This window comes from Vanellus vanellus (genome assembly GCF_965231255.1).
Source record: "Vanellus vanellus genome assembly, contig: SUPER_30_unloc_2, whole genome shotgun sequence".
NCBI classification, from domain to species: domain Eukaryota; kingdom Metazoa; phylum Chordata; class Aves; order Charadriiformes; family Charadriidae; genus Vanellus; species Vanellus vanellus.
In genome coordinates this window covers 31,613-42,074 of record NW_028128970.1, presented here as the reverse complement: position 1 = coordinate 42,074, position 10,462 = coordinate 31,613, and the positions used below count along the sequence as shown (strand labels likewise).

General features: G+C 61.9%; 1 protein-coding gene across 1 annotated transcript; it reads right to left on the bottom strand.

Annotated features, from left to right (window-relative positions):
• Window positions 1–68: 68 nt before the first annotated feature.
• LOC309682635 (proto-oncogene vav-like) lies at window positions 69–10,462 on the bottom strand (the record flags this gene model as incomplete). Its single annotated transcript, XM_082499724.1, has 12 exons — window positions 9,978–10,462; window positions 8,813–8,929; window positions 8,658–8,716; window positions 8,470–8,535; window positions 6,155–6,263; window positions 5,953–6,042; window positions 4,337–4,405; window positions 3,569–3,675; window positions 2,897–2,993; window positions 2,381–2,476; window positions 1,270–1,338; window positions 69–155 (listed from the first exon to the last, which is right to left on the bottom strand). Coding segments are annotated over exons 1-12 (1,170 nt in total), but the record flags the coding sequence as incomplete, so codon positions are not given.

The following is a 10,462-nucleotide window of genomic DNA, read 5'->3' as shown; positions in this document are numbered from 1 at the left end:
GGTGTCCAAGGGGAGGGTTGGGGGGGGTCAGAGAGGGGTCGGAGGGGGTTCGGGGGGGGGGTCCCCACCATGTTGTGGAGGCAGAGTTGGACACTCGTGAGCTGTTTCAGGGTCTCGTTGTCCCGTTTGACCTCGTTCACGCACTGCGCCAGGTCCTGGGGGGGGGTGGGGTGGGGGGGTGGGGTGGGGGGGCCCAGTCAGGTACCCCCAAACCCCCACATACCCCTGGGGACCCCCCCCAGTACCCCCCGGGCTCCCTTGAGCCTCAAATACCCCTCCCGACCCCAAAGAACCCCCAAATACTCCCCTTAAGGCACCCCCATTTCCCCCAGGACCCTCCCAGACCTCCCAGTGTACCCCAAGACCCCCTTGAGACGCCCCCAGGACCCCCCCCCAGGACCTCCCCAGCACCCAAGTGGAGCCCCTCAGCACCCCCCCTTATGTCCTGTCCACCCCCCAAACCTTCCAGGACCCCTCCAAGACCCCCAGAAGCCCCTCAGAACCCTCCAAGACCCTCCAGGATCTCCCCAGGACCCCTCCAAGACCCCCAGGACCCCTTCAGGAGCCCCCCAAGACACCCTCCCCCCCCGAAACCCCCAAGACTCCTCAGGACCCCCTCCAAGAGCCCTAGAACCTCCTCAGGACCCCCAAGTGACCCCAGGACCACCCCAAGACTCCTCACGACCCCCCCAAGAACACCAGAACCCCCTCAGGACACCCCCAAGACCCCCAGGAGCCCTCCAAGAGTCCCAGGACCTCTTCAGGACCCCCCAAGTCCCCCCACAGGATCTCCCCAGACCCCCCCAAGACCTCTCAGGCCAACTCCAAGATCCCCAGGACCTCCTCAGGACCCCCCCCCCAAATCCCCCCAGGACCACCCCAAGACCCCCCTGGATCCCTCCAAGAAAGTCAGGACCCCCTCAGAACCCCCCAAGAACCCCCCAGGTTCCCCCAGGACCCCTCCAAGAGCAGCAGAACCTCCTCAGGACCCCCCCCCCCCAAGTCCCCCCAGAATCCCCCCAAGACCCTTCAGGACCCCCCCAAGAACACCAGGACCCCCTCAGGACCACCTCAAGAACCCCTCCAAGACCCCCAGGAGCTCTTCAAAACCTCCCTAAGACCCCCAGGCCCCCTCCAAACGCCTCCATGCCCCCCCCCCCCTCCTCCCAAGACTACTCCAAGACCCCCTAGGATCCTCCCCACGTCCCCCCAACCCCTCAGGACCCCCATCCGGGACCCCCACCCCACCCACCGCCCCCCAGCACCCACCCTCATGGCGTCCAGGGCCACCCGCAACCTCTCCCTCTCGGTTGGTTCTGGGGTCAGCTTCACCAGTTCCTGGGGGGGCGGGGGGGACGACACAGGGGTCAGGGCTGGTGTCCCCCCTTGGCAAGGACATAGGTGTCCCAGGGCCACCAAGGGACCCCACATATACCCCTTTGATGGGACCCAGGACCCTCCACCGCTCCAGGGGACCCAGGTGTGACCCAAGGGATGCAGGTGTCCCTCCTCCCACCCCAAGGGACCCACGTGTGGCCCAGGGGACCTAGATGTCCCCCAAGGGACCCAAGTGTGTCCCAAGGGACCCAGACGTCCCCCTCCTTCCCCAAAGGACCCACGTGTGCCCCAGGGGACCTAGATGTCCCCCAAGGGACCCAAGTGTGTCCCAAGGGATCCAGACGTCCCCCTCCCACCCCAAAGGACCCACGTGTGCCCCAGGGGACCTAGATGTCCCCCAAGGGACCCAAGTGTCTCCCAAGGGACCCACGTGTGTCCCAGGGGACCCAGACATCCCCCTCCCACCCCAAAGGACCCACGTGTGCCCCAGGTGACCTAGATGTCCCCCAAGGGACCCAGACGTCCCCCTCCCTCCCCAGGGGACCTAGATGTCCCCTAAGGGACCTCAAGGGACCCAGAAGTGCCCCAGAGGACCCAGATGTCCCTTAAGAGACCCAGACGTCCCCCTCCCACCCCAGAGGTCCCAGGAGTGCTCCAGGGGACCCAGATGTCCCCTGACGGACCCAGCAGACTCAGACATCCCCCTACCTCCCCAAGTGACCCAGATGTCCCCCTCCCTCCCTGAGGCACCCAGCTGTCCCCCTCTCTCCCCGATGGACCCAGGTGTGTCCCAGGGGACCTTGATGTCCCCAAGGGACCCAGACATGCCCCAGGGGACCTAGATGTCCCATGAGGAACCTAGGTGTCCCCCTCCCACCCCAAGGGACCTAGGTGTGCCCCAGAGGACCCAGATGTCCCCCAAGGGACCCAGATGTCCCCCTCCCTCCCCAAGGGACCCAGGTGTGGCCCCCCTTGTCCCCAAGGGACCCAGATGTCCCCCCTCCCTCCCCAAGGGACCCAGGGGTGCCCCCGGTGAGCGGACCTGGAGCAGGAGGTGGTACTTGAGCACCCGCTGCATCGGCACCATCAGGAGGTCCCGTAGGGAGAAGCGCCCATTGTTGGCTCGTTGGGAGCACTCCTGGGGGACGTGGGGGAGGTCACGGGGGTCATGGGGGGGTTCAGAGGGGGAAGGGGAGTCAGGGGGGGTCATGGGGGTCAGAGGGGGTCATGGGAGACCATGGGGATTGGGAGGGACATGGGGGTGATGAGGACCGGGGGAGTCAGAGGGGTCATGGGGGGATATAGGGGGATGGGGGGACATGGGGAATGGGGGGACATGGGGAATGGAGGGACATGGGGAGTTCGGGGGGGGGACAACAGGGAGGGTCCCCAAGGGGATTGGGGGGGTCCTCAGCAGGGGTCCTATGGAGGGCACCCAGGCGTCCGAGTCCACAAAGGATGGGGGGGAGGGGGCGGGTTGGGGAGGGAGTTGGGAAATTTTGGGGGGTCGGGTGGGGGGTCGGTATCAAGGGGGGGGACCCCAAGCGTCCGCGTCCACCTGCAGCTTCATGCGGAGGTCGGTGTTGGTCGCGAGCTGGTCGAGGTGCCGGGCGGCAGCTTCCACCTGACTGCAGTAGCGGCCGTAGAGTAGGAACCTGCAGGGATGGAAACCACCCAAATTCACTCAAATCCACCCAAAACGCGGCTGGAACCTGCCCCAAACTGAGCCGAAAATCGGTGTCGACACTAAACCTGGAATGATCCCACAATGGACCCCTCCAGGACCCCCTGTTGCCCCCCAGGACCCACCCAGGACCTCCTCTGTGTCCCCATTGCCCCCAGGACCCCCAGTGCCCCCCCCATTGCCCCCCAGGACCCACCCAGGACCCCCTCTGTATCCCCATTGCCCCCAGGACCCCCAGTGCCCCCCCAGTACCCCCCTGGACTCTCCCAGGACCCCCTCTGTGTCCCCATTGTCCCCAGGACCCCCAATGCCCCCCCCAACCCCTCCAGGACCCCCTATTGCCCCCCAGGACCCACCCAGGTCCCCCTCTGTGTCCCCATTGCCCCCGGACCCCCAATACCCCCCCAACCCCTCCAGAACCCCCCATTGCCCCCAGGACCCCCAATGCCCCCCCCACCCCTCCAGGACCCCTCATTGCCCCCCAGGACCCTCCCAGGTCCCCCTCTGTGTCCCCCAGTGCCCCCCAGGCCCCCCAATGCCCCTCACCTCTCCTTGTAGGCGAGGAAGAGGGGGGGCAGCCCCCGCCCCCCCCCAGCCCCCCCCAGTGCCCCCCGCAGCTCCCCCAGAAAGAGCCGGTGCAGCTGTAGCAGCTCCTGTGGGGCAAAGGGGGGGGGTGTCACCCACCAAAGAGGGGTACCCCCCCTCCATGACACCTCCCCCCCCCCCAAATCCCCCAGACCCTACCAGGCCCCACTGATGTGGTTACCGGGAGCACTGGGAGGGGGTACTGGGAACACTGGGGATGCTGGGGGGGTTACTGGGAGCACTGGGAGGGCTACTAGGAGCACTGGGAGGGGGTACTGGGAGCACTGGGAGGGGGTACTGGGCATTTCTGGGAGCAGTGGGAGGGGTTACTGGGAGCACTAGGAGTCCTGGGGGGTCACTGGGAGGAGTGGGATGGTTTACTGGGCATTACTGGGAGGCGTTACTGGGCATTTCTGGGAGCACTAGGAGGGGTTACCAGGAGCACTGGGCATGCTGGGGGGTTACTGGGAGCACTGGGAGCCCTAGGGGGGATTACTGGGAGGAGTGGGATAGTTTACTGGGCATAACTGGGAGAGGTTACTGGGAGCAATGGGAGTCCTGGGGGTTAGTGGGACCAGTGGTGGGGGGGGTGTTACTGGGGTTCCTGGGGTTACTGGGAGGGGTTACTGGGAGCCCTGGGGGTTACTGGGAAGAGTGGGATGGTTTACTGGCCATTACTGGGAGCAGTGGGAGGGGTTACTGGGAGCACTGGGGGGTTACTGGGGTCACCTCGATGTTGATGAAGATGCTCTCGAGGTCTTGGGGCTGCAGGAAGTGCCGCAACGGCCGCAGGAAGTGCTGTGGGTTACTGGGGTTACTGGGAGCACTGGGAGGGGGTGCGGAGGACACTGGGGGAACCTGTCCCAGTGCCTCGTTGTCCCCATCCCTGTGTCCCCGTCATCGCCATCTCCGTCCGGGTCCCCCATGTCCCCACACTCCCAATGTCCCCCTACATCTCCCCACGTCCCCCATATTCCCCCATGTCCCCAATGTCCCCAATGTCTCCATGTCCCCCATGTCCCCTTATGTCCCAAATGTCCCCCCTGTCCCAAATGTCCCCGTATTTCCCCAATGTCTCCCCAATGTCCCCCCAATGTCCCCATGTCCCCCCATGTCCCCCTGTCTCCTTTGTCCCCATATTCCCCTATGTCCCCCCTTTTCCCCATGTCCCCTTATGTCCCAAATGTCCCCAATGTCCCCCCATTCCCCCATATCCCCCCATATCCCCCCATGTCCCCCCATGTCCCCCCATGTCCCCTCATGTCCCCCTTGTCCCCATATCCCCCCATGTCCCCAATGTCCCCCCATGTCCCCCCATGTCCCCCTTGTCCCCATATTCCCCCATGTCCCCAATGTCCCCCCATTCCCCCATATCCCCCCATGTCCCCCCATGTCCCCTCATGTCCCTCCATGTCCCCTCATGTCCCCCTTGTCCCCATATTCCCACATGTCCCCAATGTCCCCCCATTCCCCCATGTCCCCCCATGTCCCCTCATGTCCCCCCATGTCCCCCCATGTCCCCCTTGTCCCCATATTCCCCCATGTCCCCAATGTCCCCCCATTCCCCCATATCCCCGCATGTCCCCCCATGTCCCCTCATGTCCCCCCATGTCCCCTCATGTCCCCCTTGTCCCCATATTCCCACATGTCCCCAATGTCCCCCCATGCCCCCTCATGTCCCCCCATGTCCCCCCATTCCCCCATATCCCCCCATGTCCCCCCATGTCCCCTCATGTCCCCCCATGTCCCCCCATGTCCCCCCATTCCCCCATATCCCCCCATGTCCCCCCATGTCCCTCCATGTCCCCTCATGTCCCCCTTGTCCCCATATCCCCCCATGTCCCCCCATTCCCCCATATCCCCCCATGTCCCCCCATGTCCCCTCATGTCCCCCCATGTCCCCCCATTCCCCCATATCCCCCCATGTCCCCCCATGTCCCCTCATGTCCCCCCATGTCCCCCCATGTCTCCCCATTCCCCCATATCCCCCCATGTCCCCCCATGTCCCCCCATGTCCCCTCATGTCCCCCCATTCCCCCATATCCCCCCATGTCCCCTTATTTCCTCGTTGTCCCAAACATCCCCTCACATTCCCTATGTCCCCCATATCCCCACGTGTCCCCAGTGTCCCCTTATTTCCCCAGTGTCCCCCCATCTCCCCATATTTCCCCAACGTCCCCCCCCATCTCCCCCCACCTCCCCAGTGTCCTCATTTCCCCAGTATCCCCCCCATACTCCCCCACGTCCCCTGCGTCCCGCCACGTCCCCAACGTCCCCGCCTGGTCCCCAACGTCCCCGCCTTGTCCCCAACGTCCCCGCCTTGTCCCCAAATGTCCCCGTCCCACCTGGCAGATGGACTCGAGGGTCTCGGTGTACCTCTCCTCCGTCTGCCTCAACTCCTGGAGGCAGCAGAGCCTCCGGTCCACCTCCACCTTCTGTGGGGACAGTGACACCCGGGTGTCCCCAAGAGCCACCCCGGTGTCCCTGAGGGGGGACGGGACGGATGGGGACACCCGGGTGTCCCTCGGGGGAGAGGGGGACACCCACCGTAGCCGGGGGAGGTTCCACCCTCATCAGGTCCTCGTAGATGTCATCGCCGTCGTCCCCTTCGGCTTCCACGCAGTCGTAGAGGTCATCGTCCTCCTCCGCCGTGTCGCTGCGCGGGGACAGCTCGCTACCCCCCCGCCCCTCCCCCCACCCCCCCAAATACCCCCCTCCCAGATCCTCCCAAATACCCCCTGGTGTTCCTCTAATACCCCCCCAATACCCCTGGTACTCCTTAAATACCCCCTAATAACCTGCTAATACCCCGATAATGCCCCCCAATACCCCTGGTGCTCCTTAAATACCCCCTAATAACCTGCTAATACCCCAATAACCCCCCCATACCCCTGGTGCTCCTTAAATACCCCCTAATAACCCCGATAATACCCCCCCAATACCCCTGGTACTCCTTAAATACCCCCTAATAACCTGCTAATACCCCAATAATACCCCCCCATACTCCCGGTACTCCTTAAATACCCCCTATTAAGATGCTAATACCCCACCAATATCCCTGGTACTCCTTAAATACCCCCTAATAACCTGCTAATACCCCAATAACCCCCCCATACCCCTGGTGCTCCTTAAATACTCCCTAATAACCCCGATAATGCCCCCCAATACCCCTGGTGCTCCTTAAATACCCCCTAATAACCTGCTAATACCCCGACAATACCCCCCCATACCCCTGGTGCTCCTTAAATACCCCCTAATAACCTGCTAATACCCTGATAATGCCCCCCAATACCCCTGGTGCTCCTTAAATACCCCCTAATAACCCCGATAATACCCCCCCATACCCCTGGTGCTCCTTAAATACCCCCAATAACCCCGATAATACCCCCCCAATACCCCTGGTACTCCTTAAATACCCCCTAATAACCTGCTAATACCCCGATAATACCCTCCACACCCCTGGTACTCCTTAAATACCCCCTAATAACCTGCTAATACCCCAATAATACCCCCCCATACTCCCGGTACTCCTTAAATACCCCCTATTAAGATGCTAATACCCCACCAATATCCCTGGTACTCCTTAAATACCCCCTAATAACCTGCTAATACCCCCTTAATGCCCCCTAATACCCCTGGTACTCCTCAAATACCCCCTCATGTCCTGCTAATACCCCCATACCCTTGGTACTCCTTAAACACCCCCTCACACCCTGTTAATATCCTGCTAATACCCCCCAATACCCCATGTACTTCTTTACTATCCCCTAATACCCCGTTAGTACCCCCAAATACCCCTCTAATACACCTCCGGTAATCCCCTGAGATCCTAATACAGCCGATACCTCTGTAATACCCCGGGATGCCCCTTGATACCCCTAATTAACCCCTTATGCACCCAAGAACTCATTTAACCCCCCTAATAACCCTGGTTTTCCCCCAGCACCCCTGGTACTCCTTCAATACCCGCTAATACCCCGTTAATACCCCAATAATACCTCCCAATACCCCTCTAATACACCCCACCACCCCCGGTACTCCCCCGATATCCTAATGCCCCCCCCCCGGTACCCCTCTAATACCCCCAAATGCCCCTCGATACCCCTTACGCACCCAGTTTAACCTGGTACCCCCCTAATACCCGTTAATACCCCGCTAATGACTCTTAATACACCCCTAATATCCCCCAATACCCCCCGTGCCCCTGTTCCCCCCAATACTCCCCTACTGCCCCCCGATACTCCCCTAAATACCCCCCAATGCCCCCTAGCACCCCCCAACCCCCCAGTACTTCCCAATACTCCCCTAAATATCCCCCTAATGACCCCCCTAATATCCCCCAATACTCCCTACTGCCCCCAATGCCCCCAGCACCCCCCAACCCCCCCAGTACTTCCCAATACCCCCCTAAATATCCCCCTAATGACCCCCCTAATATCCCCCAATACTCCCTACTCCCCCCAATGCCCCCAGCACCCCCCCACCCCCCAGTACTTCCCAATAACCCCCTAAATATCCCCCTAATGACCCCCCTAATATCCCCCAATACTCCCTACTCCCCCCAATGCCCCCCAGCACCCCCCCACCCCCCCAGTACTTCCCAATACCCCCCTAAATATTCCCCTAATGATGCTTAAGACCCCCCCAATACCCCCTAATGCCCCCCTTATGCCCCATAGCACCCCCTAACCCCCCAGTACTTCCCAATAACCCCTAAATACCCCCCTAATGACCCTTAATACCCCTCTAATACCCCCTTCTACCCCCCCAATAACCCCCCAGTGCCCCCTTCATTGCCCCCTGGCACCCCCTAACCCCCACCCCCAGTACCTCCCTAAAACCCCCCACCCTGCCCCACTCACTCGATGAGGTCAGAGAGGCCGCTGTAGATGTCATCGTCCCCAACGCAGTCCTCGGTAGGGAAGGGCCTGGGGGGGGGGGGGGGGGGAGGGGGGGAAGACACAGCCCGGACCCCTGGGTCTCTTGGGGACACCGGACCCCTGGGTCGCTTGGGGACGGGGGACAGGACCTCTGGGTCCCCTACACTCACGTGAAGCCTTTGCTCTGGGCGATGGGGGTCCAGGAGAGCGTCGAGAGGGTGTCAATCACCTGGGGACAGACAGGGGGCCATGAAGGGGGGGAGGGGCAGGAACTGGATGCCCGGGTCGTCCCGTCATCCCCCGCCCCGGCACGCCCGGGTCCCACCTTGCCGAAGTCCTGAACGTCGAAGAGGTCGAAGGCGCCGAAGAGTCGATGCTTCGGGAGCCCGAATTTGTCAGCGCAGGCGGTCAGGAAAGTGCGGATGTTCCTCAGGCACAGGAACTGTGGTGGCACCGTGTCACCGTCACCAACATCATCATCACCCCCCCATCATCACCCCCACTGCCACCACCACTATCATCCCCATCAGCACCATCACCTTCGCCCATTTGTGACCACCACCACCGTTGACACCGGCACCTCCATCATCTGTGTCACCAACACTGTTGTTGTCGTCACTGTCACCCCCATCATCAACATCACCAGTGCTGTCACTGTCACCCCCACTGGCACCATCATCATGGTTGTCACTGTCACCAACCCCATCACTGTCACTGTCATCCTCACTGGCACCAGTACCATCATCCTCCCCACCACTGTTGTGGTCATGGTCATTGTCACCCCCATGGTCACTGTCACCATCAACATCACGCCCATTGATACCATCACAGTCACCCCCATCATCACCAACATCATTGTCATCGCCATCACTGTCACAGTCACCATCATCATTAGCTCCATTGTCAACACCATTGTCAACCGGTACCGTCACCATTATCCCCATTTTCACCATCTGTCATAGTCACCATCAACCCTGTTATCACTGAGATCGTCATCCCCATTGGCACCAGCATCACCACCATCATCATCACCCCCACTGTCACCATCACCCCCATAGTCCCTGTCATCATCGCCATCACCCCGTTGCCATCACCCTCATTCACACCAGCCTTGCCATTGTCACCATCAATGTCACCGTCACCCCCATTGTCGCCATCATCATCATCGCCATCACCCTCATTCACACCAGCCTTGCCATTGTCACCATCAATGTCACTGTCACCATCGCCCCCATTGTTGTCATCATCATCATCCCCATTGGCACCAGCATCACCACAATCATCATCACCCCCACTGTCACCATCACCCCCATCGTCCCCATCATCATCGTCATCACCCCATTGCCATCACCCTCATTCACACCACCCCTGTCATTGTCACCATCACCATCATCCCCACTGGCACCAGCACCCCCGGGGCAATTACCCTCCCAGTTACCCCACCCTGGGGCAGTTCCACCACCCTGGTGACCATTTTCCCCTGGTCGCACCTGTGACATCTGGGGACGGGGACAGATGTCGCGGGCGGGCACGGCACGGGGCAGGAGGGCGTTGAGGAGGTGGCAGAGCAGCACCCCGTCCCGGAGTGCCTGCGCCAGGTCCCACACCTGCCCCCCGGGGCTGCTCGCCCGGTGCCCTGCGGGCAACACCCGTGCCGCCACCAGCCAATGGGCACACTGCCGCCATGCCTCCATGGCGTCTGCTGACTGGGGGGACAACGGCGATGGGGTCCTGGTGGGGTGGTGTCTAGGGAGGAGTCAACGGAGACGGGTCCTGGTGGGACCACTCTTGGGGAGGAGCTGATGGAGACGGGTCCTGGTGGGACCACTCTTGGGGAGGAGCTGATGGAGATGGGTCCTGGTGGGGCCACTCCTGGGCAGGAGTCAACGGAGACGGGTCCTGGTGGGACCACTCCTGGGGAGGAGCTGATGGAGATGCGTCTTGGTGGGGCCACTTCTGGGCAGGAGCCGATGGA